We start from the raw sequence: 17041 nt of genomic DNA, 5'->3' as shown, positions 1-17041 counted from the left end.
TTTCTCAACGTCCCCTCACATCAGCCCATGCAAATGCCTCAGTGACGCGGGGCCTCGCCATAGGACCGGGCCTGGGGGAGGGGCCGGAGCAGCAGGGGAGCGGGGAAGGTGCGCGCTGGAGGCAGAGCGGGGAAGCCTGCACGAGTCTCCGCTCACCCGGGCACAGGTGAGCATAACGGGGCAGAAGGAACCGCAGAGGGCAGAGGAAGAAAAGGAGCCCACGTCACACGACAGCAGCGCAGCAGGAGCACACGAGGAGGAGAGAAGAATACAGAGCAGCAGGAGCACACGAGGAGGAGAGAAGAATACAGAGCAGCAGGAGCACACGAGGAGGAGAGAAGAATACAGAGCAGCAGGAGCACACGAGGAGGAGAGAAGAATACAGAGCAGCAGCACACGAGGAGGAGAGAAGAATACAGAGCAGCAGGAGCACACAAGGAGGAGAGAATACAGAGCAGCAGGAGCACACGAGGAGGGGAGAAACAGTACAGAGCAGCAGGACCACAAGTGGAGAGAACTAGCAGAGCTAGAGCTGGGGGGGGGGGGGGCAGTAGAGAGAAGTGCAGGACAGCAGGGGAGGGCAGTAGAGAGAAGTGCAGGACAGCAGGGCTCAGAGGAGAGAAGTGCTGGGCTCAGGGGAGGACAGTAGAGAGAAGTGCCGGGCAGCAGGGCTCAGGGGAGGGCAGTAGAGTGGAGTGCAGGACAGCAGGGGAGGGCAGTAGAGAGAAGTGCAGGGCTCAGGGGAGGGCAGTAGAGTGGAGTGCAGGGCTCAGGGGAGGGCAGTAGAGAGAAGTGCAGGGCACAGGGGAGGGCAGTAGAGTGGAGTGCAGGGCTCAGGGGAGGGCAGTAGAGTGGAGTGCACAGCAGCAAGGCTCAGGGGAGGGCAGTAGAGTGGGGCTCAGGGGAGGGCAGTAGAGTGGAGTGCACAGCAGCAGGGCTCAGGGGAGGGCAGTAGAGTGGAGTGCAGGGCTCAGGGGAGGGCAGTAGAGTGGAGTGCCCAGCAGCAGGGCTCAGGGGAGGGCAGTAGAGAGAAGTGCCGGGCATCAGGGCTCAGGGGAGGGCAGTAGAGAGAAGTGCCGGGCATCAGGGCTCAGGGGAGGGCAGTAGAGTGGAGTGCACAGCAGCAGGGCTCAGGGGAGGGCAGTAGAGTGGAGTGCAGGGCTCAGGGGAGGGCAGTAGAGAGAAGTGCAGGGCTCAGGGGAGGGCAGTAGAGTGGAGTGCAGGGCTCAGGGGAGGGCAGTAGAGTGGAGTGCACAGCAGCAGGGCTCAGGGGAGGGCAGTAGAGTGGAGTGCAGGGCTCAGGGGAGGGCAGTAGAGTGGAGTGCCCAGCAGCAGGGCTCAGGGGAGGGCAGTAGAAAGAAGTGCCGGGCAGAAGGGCTCAGGGGAGGGCAGTAGAGAGAAGTGCCGGGCAGAAGGGCTCAGGGGAGGGCAGTAGAGTGGAGTGCAGGGCTCAGGGGAGGGCAGTAGAGAGAAGTGCAGGGCTCAGGGGAGGGCAGTAGAGTGGAGTGCAGGGCTCAGGGGAGGGCAGTAGAGAGAAGTGCAGGGCTCAGGGGAGGGCAGTAGAGTGGAGTGCAGGGCTCAGGGGAGGGCAGTAGAGTGGAGTGCACAGCAGCAGGGCTCAGGGGAGGGCAGTAGAGTGGAGTGCAGGGCTCAGGGGAGGGCAGTAGAGTGGAGTGCCCAGCAGCAGGGCTCAGGGGAGGGCAGTAGAAAGAAGTGCCGGGCAGAAGGGCTCAGGGGAGGGCAGTAGAGAGAAGTGCCGGGCAGAAGGGCTCAGGGGAGGGCAGTAGAGTGGAGTGCACAGCAGCAGGGCTCAGGGGAGGGCAGGAAGGGTAGGCGCATAGCACCAGGGCTGCGCAGAGGCTCCGGGCACAGAAGCAGCGGTTCCCAGCTCGGAGCAGCCTTCCATTCTACCATGAGCAGCCCCAGCAGCTGCCGCAGAGCGGACCCCGGGAGCCGCGGCCCGCTGCCCAGGGAGGGCGAGAGCGGCCAGCACCGGAGGGAGACGGAGATGAGGGGCCGCGCCATCCTGCACCAGCAACGGCGGCTCAAGCAGGCCACGCAGTTTGTGCACAAGGACTCCGCCGACCTGCTGCCCCTGGACCAGCTCAAGCGCCTCGGCACCTCCAAGGACCTGGTGAGTCCCGCAGCGCCTCTCCCTTCCCAACTGCCCGCTTTGCATGCTGTGAACGTGCTGCCCGGGGCTGCCCTTTACTACCCCCGCCCCATAAGTGTAACTACCATCTGGGTAAAGTCCCTGTGCGGCCTGGGAAGCCTCGAACCTGCACGGTATCCCCCGGCCATATTCATTACAGTCAGTTCAATACAACGCACGTATTTGCACACAGCGCAGAGGCAAGCCTTGAAAACGAGTTATGTACACCCTGGCATTGATTGACAGGTGCCAGTCAACTGAAGGTGAAGAGCGCATGGCTGTGCATGTCTGTCACGGCAAAGACAGCGAGAGGGTCAGAGTGCAGCCTGGTCCGACCCCGCCCGCTGCTCACGAGTGGGACACTACACCCACCCCTGCTCACGAGTGGGACACGACACCCACCCCTGCTCACGAGTGGGACTCGTCACCCACCCCTGCTCACGAGTGGGACACGTCACCCACCCCTGCTCACGAGTGGGACACGACACCCACCCCTGCTCACGAGTGGGACTCGTCACCCACCCCTGCTCACGAGTGGGACACGTCACCCAGCCCTGCTCACGAGTGGGACACAACACCCACCCCTGCTCACGAGTGGGACACGACACCCACCCCTGCTCACGAGTGGGACTCGTCACCCACCCCTGCTCATGAGTGGGACACGTCACCCACCCCTGCTCACGAGTGGGACTCGCCACCCACCCTTGCTCACGAGTGGGACAAGACACCCACCCCTGCTCACGAGTGGGACACGTCACCCACCCCTGCTCACGAGTGGGACTCGCCACCCACCCTTGCTCACGAGTGGGACACGACACCCACCCCTGCTCACGAGTGGGACACGTCACCCACACCTGCTCACGAGTGGGACTCGTCACCCACCCCTGCTCACGAGTGGGACACGTCACCCACCCCTGCTCACGAGTGGGACACGACACCCATCCCTGCTCACGAGTGGGACACTACACCCAGCCCTGCTCACTAGTGGGACTCGCCACCCACACCTGCTCACGAGTGGGACTCGTCACCCACCCTTGCTCACGAGTGGGACAAGACACCCACCCCTGCTCACGAGTGGGACACGTCACCCACCCCTGCTCACGAGTGGGACTCGCCACCCACCCTTGCTCACGAGTGGGACACGACACCCACCCCTGCTCACGAGTGGGACACGTCACCCACCCCTGCTCACGAGTGGGACTCGCCACCCACCCTTGCTCACGAGTGGGACAAGACACCCAGCCCTGCTCACGAGTGGGACTCGCCACATACCTGCTCACGAGTGGGACACTACACCCAGCCCTGCTCACTAGTGGGACTCGCCACCCACACCTGCTCACGAGTGGGACTCGTCACCCACCCCTGCTCATGAGTGGGACACGTCACCCACCCCTGCTCACGAGTGGGACTCGCCACCCACCCTTGCTCACGAGTGGGACAAGACACCCACCCCTGCTCACGAGTGGGACACGTCACCCACCCCTGCTCACGAGTGGGACTCGCCACCCACCCTTGCTCACGAGTGGGACACGACACCCACCCCTGCTCACGAGTGGGACACGTCACCCACCCCTGCTCACGAGTGGGACTCGCCACCCACCCTTGCTCACGAGTGGGACACGACACCCACCCCTGCTCACGAGTGGGACACGTCACCCACCCCTGCTCACGAGTGGGACTCGCCACCCACCCTTGCTCACGAGTGGGACAAGACACCCAGCCCTGCTCACGAGTGGGACTCGCCACATACCTGCTCACGAGTGGGACACTACACCCAGCCCTGCTCACTAGTGGGACTCGCCACCCACACCTGCTCACGAGTGGGACTCGTCACCCACCCCTGCTCATGAGTGGGACACGTCACCCACCCCTGCTCACGAGTGGGACTCGCCACCCACCCTTGCTCACGAGTGGGACAAGACACCCACCCCTGCTCACGAGTGGGACACGTCACCCACCCCTGCTCACGAGTGGGACTCGCCACCCACCCTTGCTCATGAGTGGGACACGACACCCACCCCTGCTCACGAGTGGGACACGTCACCCACCCCTGCTCACGAGTGGGACTCGCCACCCACCCTTGCTCACGAGTGGGACAAGACACCCAGCCCTGCTCACGAGTGGGACTCGCCACATACCTGCTCACGAGTGGGACACTACACCCAGCCCTGCTCACTAGTGGGACTCGCCACCCACACCTGCTCACGAGTGGGACTCGTCACCCACCCCTGCTCACGAGTGGGACACAACACCCACCCCTGCTGAAGAGTGGGACACTACACCCACCCCTGATGATGAGTGGGACACGACACCCACCCCTGCTCACGATTCGGACTCGCCACCCACCCCTGCGCACGAGTGGGACACGACATCCACCCCTGCTCACGATTCAGAAACGACACCCACCCCTGCTCATGAGTGGGTCTCGCCACCCACCACTTCTCCTGAGTGGGACACGACACCCAGCCCTGCTCACGAGTCGGACACGATACCCACCCCTGCTCACGAGTGGGTCTCGCCACCCACCCCTGCTCACGAGTGGGACTCGACACCCAGCCCTGGTCACGAGTGGGACACGACATCCACCCCTGCTCACGAGTGGGTCTCGCCACCCACCCCTGCTCACAAGTGGGACTCGACACCCAGCCCTGCTCACGAGTGGGACACTACACCCAGCCCTGCTCACGAGTGGGACTCGCCACCCACACCTGCTCACGAGTGGGACTCGTCACCCACCCCTGCTCACGAGTGGGACACAACACCCACCCCTGCTGACGAGTGGGACACTACACCCACCCCTGCTCACGAGTGGGACACGACACCCAACCCTGCTCACGATTCGGACTCGCCACCCACCCCTGCTCACGAGTGGGACACGACACCCACCCCTGCTCACGATTCAGACACGACACCCACCCCTGCTCACGAGTGGGTCTCGCCACCCACCACTGCTCCGGAGTGGGACACGACACCCAGCCCTGCTCACGAGTCGGACACGATACCCACCCCTGCTCACGAGTGGGTCTCGCCACCCACCCCTGCTCACGAGTGGGACTCGACACCCAGCCCTGGTCACGAGTGGTACACGACACCCACCCCTGCTCACGAGTGGGTCTCGCCACCCACCCCTGCTCACGAGTGGGACTCGACACCCAGCCCTGCTCACGAGTGGGACTCGCAACCCACCCCTGGTCACGAGTGGGACACGACACCCACCCCTGCTGACGAGTGGGACTCGCCACCCACCCCTGCTCACGAGTCGGACACGACACCCAACCCTGCTCACGAGTGGGACTCGACACCGACCCCTGCTCACGATTCGGACACGACACCCACCCCTGCTCACGAGTGGGTCTTGCCACCCACCACTGCTCACGAGTGGGACTCGCCACCCACCTTGTTCACGAGTGGGACTCGCCACCCACCCCTGCTGACGAGTGGGACACGACACCCAACCCTGCTCACGAGTGGGACTCGTCACCCACCCCTGCTCACGAGTGGGACACAACACACACCCCTGCTCACGAGTGGGACACGACACCCACCCCTGCTCACGAGTGGGACACGACACCCACCCTGTTCACGAGTGGGACTCGCCACCCACCCCTGCTGACGAGTGGGACACGACACCCACCCCTGCTCACGAGTGGGACACGACACCCACCCCTGCTCACGAGTGGGACACGACACCCACCCTGTTCACGAGTGGGACTCGCCACCCACCCCTGCTGACGAGTGGGACACGACACCCAACCCTGCTCTAGCGTCTGCAGCTCCGTCTCTAGTCACGAGTGTCGTTTTACAAAGCGCTGATTGTCGAGAGGGCCTTCCGCCCGCCCACCGAGCGACTGATGGGGAAACGTTGAAACGTGGCAGGGCTGACTCAGCATTTTATCCTTCCTTGGGCAATGAACAGAGAACTGTTGGGTATTGTAGCACTTATTGTTCTAGTGGCTGCATACAGTATGCACTACGATAATAACAGTACGAATAGTGAACGTAATAATAATAATAACGAATAATACAATTGTTATTATTACCTATGAACTGCAGGAATAACCATATAAAGAAGCTCTCCCCATGGAGCTAGGCAATGAGGGTAGAGCACCTCGTCTTTACTCTGATCTTACCAGCACCTCGACCCTCGCTGCCACTGGCCCCCCACCCTGCCGAGCCTCTTCCTCGTGGCCTGTGCCCGCATTGTGTCCATTTGTTGCCCACAATGGGTAATACTGTCTCAGACTGAGGAACAGCAGTCCTGTACTCACTCACTGACATTTTAAGTATTTTTGGGGCCCCCGCCACAAATGTTTTGGGGCCCCCTGGTCGTAATTTTACTGCCTATTTTCTGCCAACTGAAGTTCACATGATGTCAAACAAACTTTAAAAACCGGGGTTCACAAAAAAAAACAGTTAAAGTATGTCTTTCCAGGGACCCCAAAACCATCAAGATGCCACTGGGCAAAGCGAGAGAGAATTCGAGGGAGAGGCAGGGATGACAAATGGAAATAGACAGTGGCAAGCTAGAACAATAGAAAGTTGACTTGTCCAGGGGGCTCCTCGGATGGTGTGGGCCCGGGCAAATGCCCACCTTGCCCATACTTTAAAATGTCTTTGCCTGTACTGTGAACTTCCAACAGCCCTCCCACAACAGCTATTATTATTATTATTATCCTTCTGGGTGGTACTCCTTTTGTTGTTCAAGAATGGTGAAAGGCGGAGCCATTGCACGTGCTGTTAGGGCATAGGACCATTAGATTGCTCACAGATCACTTCAGCAGATGCATCAGAAGACTGGACTACTTTGCAGGTCATTTTATTACTTTTATATATATTTCAGCTAATACTTGTTTCTTGATTTCGCTAGTGTTTCCAATTTGGGCCTTACATTTACTATCTTTAGCTCCATATCTTTTTTTTTTAAAGACATATATATTGTCATGGTACATACATGTGGAGTTTAGTATACTAAACCTATGTCTACCTATATATATATATATATATATATATATATATATATATATATATATATATATATATATATATATATATTACCATGGCATTATTTTAGTAGCCAATACTTTAGTTGGGATGTCTGCAGGACAATATCAAATCCATGATATTCTAGTACCATATCTCAAAGACTGGTGGACTTTGAAAGATGTGGGTTGGATGTAGGCGAGGCAGTTTCCATCACGTGGGTGACATTGAAAGCAACAATGTTGCTGATGAGGGGTGGAGAAGCAAAGATGAGCGTTCAGAGGGCGTTGCCTGGATTTTATGCCTTAAACTACGCATCCATATTGGAGTACCGGTCCTCTGGTCCCCGAACGACCAAAACCCTCCGTAGCATGATCAGATCTACCTGCACTTACCTCTATGTACTTATCTTGGCATTATACTAATAGTAAATATTTTTGTAGGTTGCCGTTGTGCAGTAATATCCCTGTACTCAATGATCCAGACTGTACATTCCCAGACCCCCGCATTCAGGTGGAATCCGTGCATGGAAAATACAGCAAAGCGAGGTTTTGCAGCTTGGAGTCATGTAAACTGGGTTGCTAGACTGCACCCCCCCCCCCCCCCCCTTCAGAGGTGCAGGGCTTGGAATGGCCTGGCAGTGGTTGTACTATTGAATATCGACACAACAATATCGTGGTAGAAGAGTATCGGGCAGAGTAACAAGGGACAATATATCGAAAGGCATGTGCATACAGGGAAGTATAGATTTAGTATTCCCAATCCCACATCTGTGTATGTGCCTTGAAGATATATGCCCTGCATAGGTATATATATGTGGAGTTAGGCATAGAACATCTAAACTTACTTCTATGTTGATGTTTTCTTTTGATATTTTGCCCTCGATAGTCTGTCCCACTGATACTGTGGGTTCGATATTCAGTATGCACGCCCTTGTTCATACTTCACCATGTGATATCAATATTCACTGGGGACACAACAACAATAATGAGAAATTCGTAATGATGCCATTCCATAAGACTAGGGATCTTAATATGGGAGCCGCTGTAATTCACATTTGACGAAGACGAGTTTGTGCTCAAATTGGCATTATAAATCGTGAACAGACTCTGCATAGACCTGGCATTTTTCCTCTGCACACATTCAGCCAGATCAAACCTTGCAAACCCTCTGTGCAAAAACCCAGTGATACTAGATGTACAGTGGTTTTGGGGATGAAGTGTATGTAAGAGACTAGAAAGGTCATGGAGAAAAGATTATAAGCCTGACAATAAAGAAAAGTATAAGATAGCACTCAGGGCATATCATCTATCCTGCAAAATAGCTAGGGGAAATTTCACTAAAAACAAAATCTTAGAAGCCCAGAGTCATCCAGGGACGCTATTCAAGGTCCTAAAGAATTTAGCAGGAGAGACAGCTATACCAGAACCACCCTCTCTATCTACCACCCAATGTAATAAAATAGCTACCTTCTTCCATGATAAAATAAACACAATCTATGATAACTTCTCACCAAAGAAAGAAGTTAGAGGAAAGCCCCCATCTACAACCCTCATAGAGGACCAACAAAGTGTTCCAGTTAGACAAGAAATTAGAACATGGACACCAATAGATACGCAGACGTTCAAAAGTACCCTGAACAGTATTAAATCAGGCTCACCCTTAGACCCCTTGCCTGTACAGGTCCTCAAACAGCTTTATACGCCCACACATGAGGTACTCAGGGCACTGTTAAATGCCTCCCTACAAGAAGCTGTATTACCGAAAGAATGGAAACACGCTATGGTGGTCCCCTTACTAAAAAAGTCCAACAGTGATCCGGAGGTGCTCTCCAATTTCCGCCCTGTTTCTCTACTACCTATACTGTCTAAAATTATAGAGAAACACGTCAATAGGCAATTGTCAGATTTCATTAATGAGAATGATCTCCTACATCCCTCCCAATCGGCTTTTAGAATAGGGCACTCTACAGAGTCTACCCTACTCGGGGTGACAGAAATCATCCGCCAAGAACTTGATGGAGGAGGCACGTCGGCACTCATCCTTTTGGATTTGAGTGCCGCTTTTGACACCATTTGCCATGATATCCTAATCAAACGAATAGAAGATATTGGAATAAAAGGGAAGGCATTGAAATGGCTGGAACAATTTCTCCGGCAACGCACAAGTCTTCTCTAAAAATAATCGATCTGAGATACACTCATCTCCCTATGGTGTACCCCAGGGCTCCATATTAAGCCCCCTTCTATTCAATATATATGTCACCCCTCTAGCAGAAATCACGGAAGAAATGGGACTCACCATTTATTCCTATGCTGACGACACGCAACTGGTGTTCTCCCTTTCCACCCCAGACAAAAACACTGTTTCTCCCCTTCGTGCTGGATTACTTAAAATGGCCACTTGGCTCCAGACGAACAAATTAAAAATGAACGGAGACAAAACCAAATTACTAATATTCGGCAATCAAAAGAATCTCTGGAACCCAACACACTGGCCTGACGAGATGGGCGACCCTCCAGCTGCAGTCCAACATGTAAGGAATTTAGGGATAATTATCGATGACAACATGACCATGCAGATACACATTGCCAAAACGGCCTCCACATGCCTTCTTATCCTTAAATGGCTTAGAAAAATTCTATGGCAATTACCGGAGGGAGCACAAAGGACTGTCATCCAGGCATTAATAATGTCGCGTTTAGATTACGGTAACGTCCTATTTCTTGGAACCTCGAATAGAACACTAAACCAATTACAAGTGGTACAAAATTCCGCCGCAAGAATACTCCTGAATCTCCCAGGGAGAACAAGGATGACGGAACATCTCAAAAACTTACACTGGCTGAGGATCTCCAGCAGAGTAAAGTTTAAAGCTCTGTGCTATATGTACAGAATAAATGCAGGAAAAGCTCCTAAGTACCTATGTAAAATGGTTAGTAATTACCTTCCCTCAAGAAATCTACGTTCAGCAGGGCAAGCTAAATTTATCGTGCCCAGGGTAAAGAGAGCCCGACTAGGAGGTCGCTCCTTCTCGTACCTGGCACCGGTACTTTGGAATTCACTCCCTATTCATCTCAGACTGGAACCTTGTTACCTTCGATTCCGCAAAGGAGTGAAAGCCTGGCTATTTGATCTATAACGGCCACAAGACGTCTACTACAAATGCTGATCCAGGGCGCCGGGAAACCCTCAGGGTAGCTGTTGCGCCATAGAAATGCAATAAATAAATAATAAATAAATAAATAGCAGTATTTCCAAGTTACTCTGCTCAAACCTGTGGAAATAGTGAGGGTGTGGTAATACAGCACCGGGGGCTCGGAAGGAGCATCAGGGTAGTGTTCTGTCCAGTCTCATGCCCAGCGCGCAGCACCTAGTGACCTGGTCAGTCTCATGCCCAGGTGCACACCCTCCAGTGTTATGCCCCGTCTCCAGGTTGGGCACACAGCACCCAGTGATCTGCCCAGTCTCATGCTGAGTCTTACAGTGCACTGTGATCTGCCCAGTCTCATTCTCAAGCATACTTCCCCGGTGATCTGCCCAGTCTCATGCCCAGGGGCACATCCCCCAGTGATCTGCCCAGTCTCATGCCCAGGAGGCATCCCCCAGTGATCTGCCCAGGACGCATCCCCCATGATCTGCCCCGTCTCATGCCCTGGTGCACATCCCCTGGTGATCTGCCCAGTCTCATGCCCAGGACACATTCTCCAGTGATCTACCCAGTCTCATGCCCTGGTGCACATCCCCTGGTGATCTGCCCAGTCTCACGCCCCGGTGCACATCCCCCAGTGATCTGCCCAGGGGCATATCCCCCAGTGATCTGCCCAGTCTCATGCCCAGGAAGCATCCCCCAGTGATCTGCCCAGGACGCATCCCCCCGTGATCTGCCCAGTCTCATGCCCTGGTGCACATCCCCTGGTGATCTGCCCAGTCTCATGCCCAGGACGCATTTTCCAGTGATCTGCCCAGTCTCATGCCCTGGTGCACATCCCCTGGTGATCTGCCCAGTCTCACGCCCCGGTGCACATCCCCCGGTGATCTGCCCAGTCTCATGCCCTGGTGCACATCCCCTGGTGATCTGTCCAGTCTCACGCCCCGGTGCACATCCCCCGGTGATCTGGCCAGTCTCATGCCCTGGTGCATATACCTTGGTAATCTGCCCAGTCTCCTCCAAGGCCTTCTCTGTCTAAACTGTCACATTCCGAAGCTATTCTCTGTTTTCTCAGAGTCGACCATGATCCCAGTTGACACTTATCAAGCCAGGCCTTTCTGATGGAATGATAGGGGTTTGCGCTACTGCCTATCCGCATTTAACAACACTGTTCCCCAATCAGCACGTATTGCACACTGAGCCCTTTAGGTGGTATTTCCTATCTCCCCCATCAGACAATATTGCACCGTAATCGTTGAGCACCTCCATCTCTTACGTGAAGATCTCCGAGGGATCCATCTTGGGTACCACCACCTTTCAGGATGTCAAGGCCCCAAGACGCCCCGCCCCCACAAGCAGCCCAAACACACTTGACCCCTTTCAGGAACGTTTAATGGTCAATGCTCCCACCTTGGTCACATTGGGTCCTTGACCCTCACAACTCTCTCCCACTAGGGATTCGATGTCATAGCAAATCCCATCTCCATATATTGTTCATCATAGTTACCTGTGCCCAAAGCTCTGATGATGTCACACTAAGTTAGCAGACAAGAGTCAAGCTTATAGTCTTCACGTAGAGGCTTGCCCGGTGCCATGTATTAAGGAATTTCTGAATACCCTTGCTACTGATATCACAGAACTCATACACATATTCTTCCTGAAAGGAGCAGCCCTCAGACCGTGCTGGCTTTGTTTGGTTGGGGTTCAAAAACTGAGAGGTACTTGCACTGATTGTCAATGGGGTGCAGCCATGCTACCCTATGAGCACCGTTGAGTTGGGTAACAATAAACATCTGTTATGCAGCACCAAGATACCCTTGGGTGAACTTGAGCTTTACAAATACCATGTTATGTTATGTTACCCCAAAAGTGAAATTTAAGCCATAGCAGTTCACCAAAGAGCCCTACAGTGATGAGAAATGTGTGGTCACTGCTCTGGTGCCTTTGTAGATATTGGAGCTGCAAGCTGCACATCTTCTCAAGCCTATGGCGTACTCAGCCCTTATGACATGCACTACTGCTGGCTCTGCCTTGCCAGTCCTTAGGTACCTAGCTAGCCCATTAAGTCCAGAGAAGCAGACCCAGAGGGTCAAGAAGCCCTCTATGCCCTCACCAGAGACAGAAGACGGCTTCCCGTTGAGTGTTGACCACAGTGTTATGTTGCAATGCCCTAGCACACTTTGCCCAGGTTTCTGCAACCTTTTCTGTAGTGAGAGCTATTTCTGATCAGTGAAAATCATCATGAGCTTCTGAAAGGCCAAGCAGCGCGTGCAATGTTACCAGACACCACCACGCTTAGCTTCATTGACCTTAAGCATCATGTCTATAGTGCCAGATACTATGGTTTGAACAAAATTCTTTGACTAGGGCCAGTTTGACGGGGCTGCCATATATGTCAGTGAGAGCGTGGAAAGTGGAGAGAAAAATGAAACAATATATTTCATAGAAATATTTTTATTCACTTTAAATCTATTCCATTTAAGAAAATAACTGTACTTTTTAGTTCTGAACATGACACAGTGTCTACTGGCTACTGGTAGCAAGAGGCCTGCTGTTTATAAATGTGACACTTTGAAATGGGAGAATATTAAAATGAAAAGGTAACTAATTATTAATGTATCTTTAATTTTTGTTTTTCTCCCATTTAAAAGCATTCAGAAACATATTTTTTTCTCAGCTCCAATATTGAGTTGACAAAGATTTTTTTAAAGAGTAAAATGCCTCAGTGCTTAATTCTTCAAGCCTGTGTCCCCGCATGGGTCATAAATCTCACTGAGCACTGCTAATTCATCAGGCCTTGCTATCTGCAGCCTGATGATAATAATGTAAAATAAATACAGCCTTCCCTTAACTATAAAAATAAAAGGTGACCCTGCACTTATTTAAAAATGAACTCAAGGCTACAACCTGCTCTGAAGTAGGACTGGACGATGAACTCTGCATTCCATTAAAAACACAGAATTCAGGCAAAAACTTTGTGCCTCCACAGAGTGGAGTCAGCTACTAAACTGCATCCACAACATGCTAAAAAGCGTATAACCAATTCACAAAAGTGAACTTTGAATAAGAAAAATATCAGGCAATGAGAGAGGTGATTATTTTGGGGTCCCCCTAACCCGGGGGAGGACCAAGCAGATGCCTTGAACACAAAGAGCATATCATGCTGAACAATTCAGTGGTGGTCCCATCCTCTTAGGACCACCCCAAGCACAGTTATGGGCAAAAGTACAATCCCAACCAAAGGCCCTGCAAAGCATTATGGGACAAGATTAGCAGTGAGCAGTGAATATTATAGTTTCCAATATCAAAATAATTCTACAAAGAGCTGCAGTTCAACTAGTCGTTACTAGGTGTACCGCACGAGTCAAATGCAAAAGCATTGAAATTATTACATCAAGCTTTTACATTTGCCTCGTGAGGGACGCCTAGTAACGACTAGTTGAACTGCAGCTCTTTGTAGAATTATTTTGATATTTCATAATCATATGCTAATTATTTCCATATATGGTCTTTTGGCAAAGGCATAATGCTTTGAATATATTTTTTCTGTCTGTAACCAGTGTGGTTTGTCCTGGTGTTTAGAAATAGGAGTGTCTCCTCCTAGCCCTAGGATCAGCCTTGCAGCAGTATTCTGTATAGCTGGAGAAGATGGCTGCGATATCTTGGAATACCCACAAGGAGGGTTTTACAGTAATCTCTTTCTGACATGATCAATGCTTGAATCAAGTCTTTCCTGACAGACTGAAGGATTTTTTTAACGACATACAGTAAGCCGAAGCCTGTGGAGCTGATTGATTTGACCTGCAGGTCAAACTTTAATTGCCTGTCCACAATGACTCCCAAGTAACATCAGGTGCTGAGTTACCAACACCCACATTGTGTTTTTATTAAATATAATTTGAGTTTGATAGGGATGAGAATTTTACAGTTTTGGATTGGACTTGTTTTACAAGAATCACCATAAATAGTTGAAGGTTTTGGCAGCATCACTAGTAGTCATCGTTCCAGGTCACATACAATGCCAATGTGTCTGCACGTTAGCTGACTTCAGCACCCCGGCAGCCTTGAAGCAACCGAGTTATTGAAATCCCATAAGATAACATTGGTTGATTGTTTCCTATGTGAGAGGATTGCAATCAGTATAAACTGTGGTCAGTGGCTTGTGACCCACAGAGCGACAGCAAGCATTCCAATGATCCCAAAAAGCAGATGTAAAGTGTGTGATGTGTAGATATTTGAAGTTTCCGTTCTTTGTTTTGTGTTTTAAAATGTGCTAAGGGCTTGTAAAGTCTAATTTCTTGTAAGAAGTAGTCACCTAGGCTTGTCATTCCATCTTTACTGTGACTGCAGTAATGTTAACAAGACATGACAGGTGTGTTGTAGAGCACATACATTCCCAATGGTGGCAGGTGGAGTCTCTTAGCACTATTAACCGACAGCAGATATTTGTCACCCCCTCGATGATGCTCATTTTATTGACTTTGAAAGAATGAACGGCTAAGTGAAGCAGCCAGGATTGAAACCTCTGGATATGGCGTCAGACACAAATCCCTACAGTGGACACTGTAGACCACTGAGCCACCAGACCTGGTAAATGATGTTATACTGCAACACATCTCAGCCTTCACAGCACGTGCCATGAGCCAGACCTTGACTGCTCAATCAAGTTACCCCAGAGAGTCAAAGAGGCCTTGATGGCCCACCTTTGTATCGTGGACACTGTGCCCGGCAACTGGTGGCGTAATGCAAGATGACATGTCCCCCCTTGCAGAATATGGCATGGGGCCCTCAAGCTCTCATATCTCACAGATATTCAAAGACCTTGGGCTGGATGTGGGCCCTCTGATGGGTGGAGGCCCCCTGCACTGCAGGGGCTACAGCAGTTTACGTTATGCTCCTGCCAGCAACGGAGTCAGCAGGGAACACATGTATAATGATATCTGACACTACTTCAGTGTCCCCATGGCTTCACAACTCTGGAAAAATAATGACATCTTCAAAATAACCGAAGTGATCAAAGGCGCAGAATTCCATTTATCCAAGATTCAGCTACGCCCAAAAGCCAAATCACAGAGTGGAAATAACCCAATGTGGCACAAATGGACTACTGCACAATGGCCTACAGTTGCCCCCGTTAAATATTGATTGATTGCGTGGAATGTAACATCAAGTGGCCAGGCTATGCTTCCATCTGATAAATTGGCCACACCCAGTTTTCATTGAAAGACCCCCACAGGCCCCTGATGGATACAAAGATCTTGGTAGTCCAAGTGAAATATTCTATAATAAAAAGTGCCTGGTATACCTAAACAATGCCACCCCACTACTGACTCACGAGGACCCCATCTCAGACAACATGGAAACCATTCTGCAGTTGCCCTTTCTTCAAAACACAAAGACTTGGTGCCGGCCCTTTTGGTTTAAGATGTCCTATATTGTGGATTGCTTGGCAGCCATCTTTGGGAGCAGAGCCAGACTACCGTATCTCCAGACAACTGAACTTTAGGAACGAGCCTTCGACTGATAATTCGGATCTGGGGACATAGTGTGGACTAATGCTTGAAAAGAACCAATAAGATTGCCTAGAATCCAAACGCAATCACTCACAGCCAACAGCTGACACACCAATCACTTCCTTACACCCCGTGCTATACAACCCTCCGTTCCATGACACGGGCACGCAGCCTGTCTAGGAGCTGAACTCAATTCAGTTCTTTTATTATTTTAAGCTTGCAAAGCCCTATCTGGTACTTGATATCAGTGGATCCCATGATACCACTAGGGGGCGTGTGGCCCCTGCTCTTTAAAGGGGCCCTGCTGCTGGTCACCCTTCTCCAGTTGGGCCTTTGCAGAGATGGGCTTCAGAGGCACAACATGGTGGAGCTCAGGGGTCTTTCCTCGGAGTTGGGGGTTTGCTGCTGGAAATCCCACAGGACCGAGACAGCACAGCTTCCAGCTGCTCGGTTGCAATGCTGGATTTGGGGTGCTAGGCCCCGGCCATGCTCCCCCTGCTCGACTAGAACCAAAGCCTCAGTAGCTTTGTCCTGTCGTCCCTACCTGGTTCTGTGGATTTTTCTGTTTTTCAAGTTACTTTGTATCAAGAAGACTTTGCATTTATATGGCCGACTTCTGTCACATTAGTCTTTTTACAAAGACGTCGAAGTGATGATACATGATTTGATCACAGTTACACCCTCCGCCATTGCGGCCCACGCGCTCCTGCCCCCCACACACCCACACACACAATCACATCTGTACAGGTTCTGCTGTTGACTAAAATGACTGTCTGCCTCAATTAAGGTAGACTGGAGATATTGAAACAATAACTATCAGAGCACGCACATTCTCTCCCTGCGCTCTCTCTCTCTCGTTCTCTGCTTCCCATTCCCTCTCTCTTTCTCGTGCGCTCTGCCTGTCTCCCTCCCATTGCTTCCCTCTCCCTCTCCCTCTTTCTCTCTCTGTCTGTCTCTCTGTTTCCCCCTCTCGTTGTGTCTGTCTCTATATCCCCGTCTCTCTCTGCTTCCCTCTCTCTTTATCTCTCTCTCGGTCTGCCTGTCTGTCTCTGCTCCCCTTCTCCCTCTCGGTCTGGCTCTCTGTCTGTGCGTCTCTCTCTGCTCCCCTCTCTCTCTCTCTGCTCCCCTCTCTCTCTCTCTCTTTCTCTGCGCGGTGCCTGTCGGTCTTTCTCTCTCTGCTAACCCCTCTCTCTCTGCTTCCCCCTCTCTCTGTCTGTCTCTCTCTCTCTCTCGTCTTCCCTCTAT

At 52.1% G+C, this 17041-nt stretch overlaps 1 protein-coding gene across 1 annotated transcript in view; it reads left to right on the top strand.

The window, feature by feature from the left end:
- The first annotated feature begins 1754 nt into the window (after positions 1 to 1754).
- NRIP2 (nuclear receptor interacting protein 2) overlaps positions 1755 to 17041 on the top strand; it is a 412018-nt gene continuing 396731 nt past the window's right edge. Inside the window, exon 1 of the mRNA XM_078673728.1 lies at positions 1755 to 2134. Coding sequence (XP_078529854.1) covers positions 1913 to 2134 — 222 coding nt within the window. The 5' untranslated portion in view covers positions 1755 to 1912. The remainder of the gene's footprint in view (positions 2135 to 17041) is intronic.

Source organism: Lissotriton helveticus, chromosome 1_1 (genome assembly GCF_964261635.1).
Source record: "Lissotriton helveticus chromosome 1_1, aLisHel1.1, whole genome shotgun sequence".
Classification (NCBI taxonomy): Eukaryota; Metazoa; Chordata; class Amphibia; order Caudata; family Salamandridae; genus Lissotriton; species Lissotriton helveticus.
This window is presented reverse-complemented; position numbering and strand designations above follow the sequence as displayed.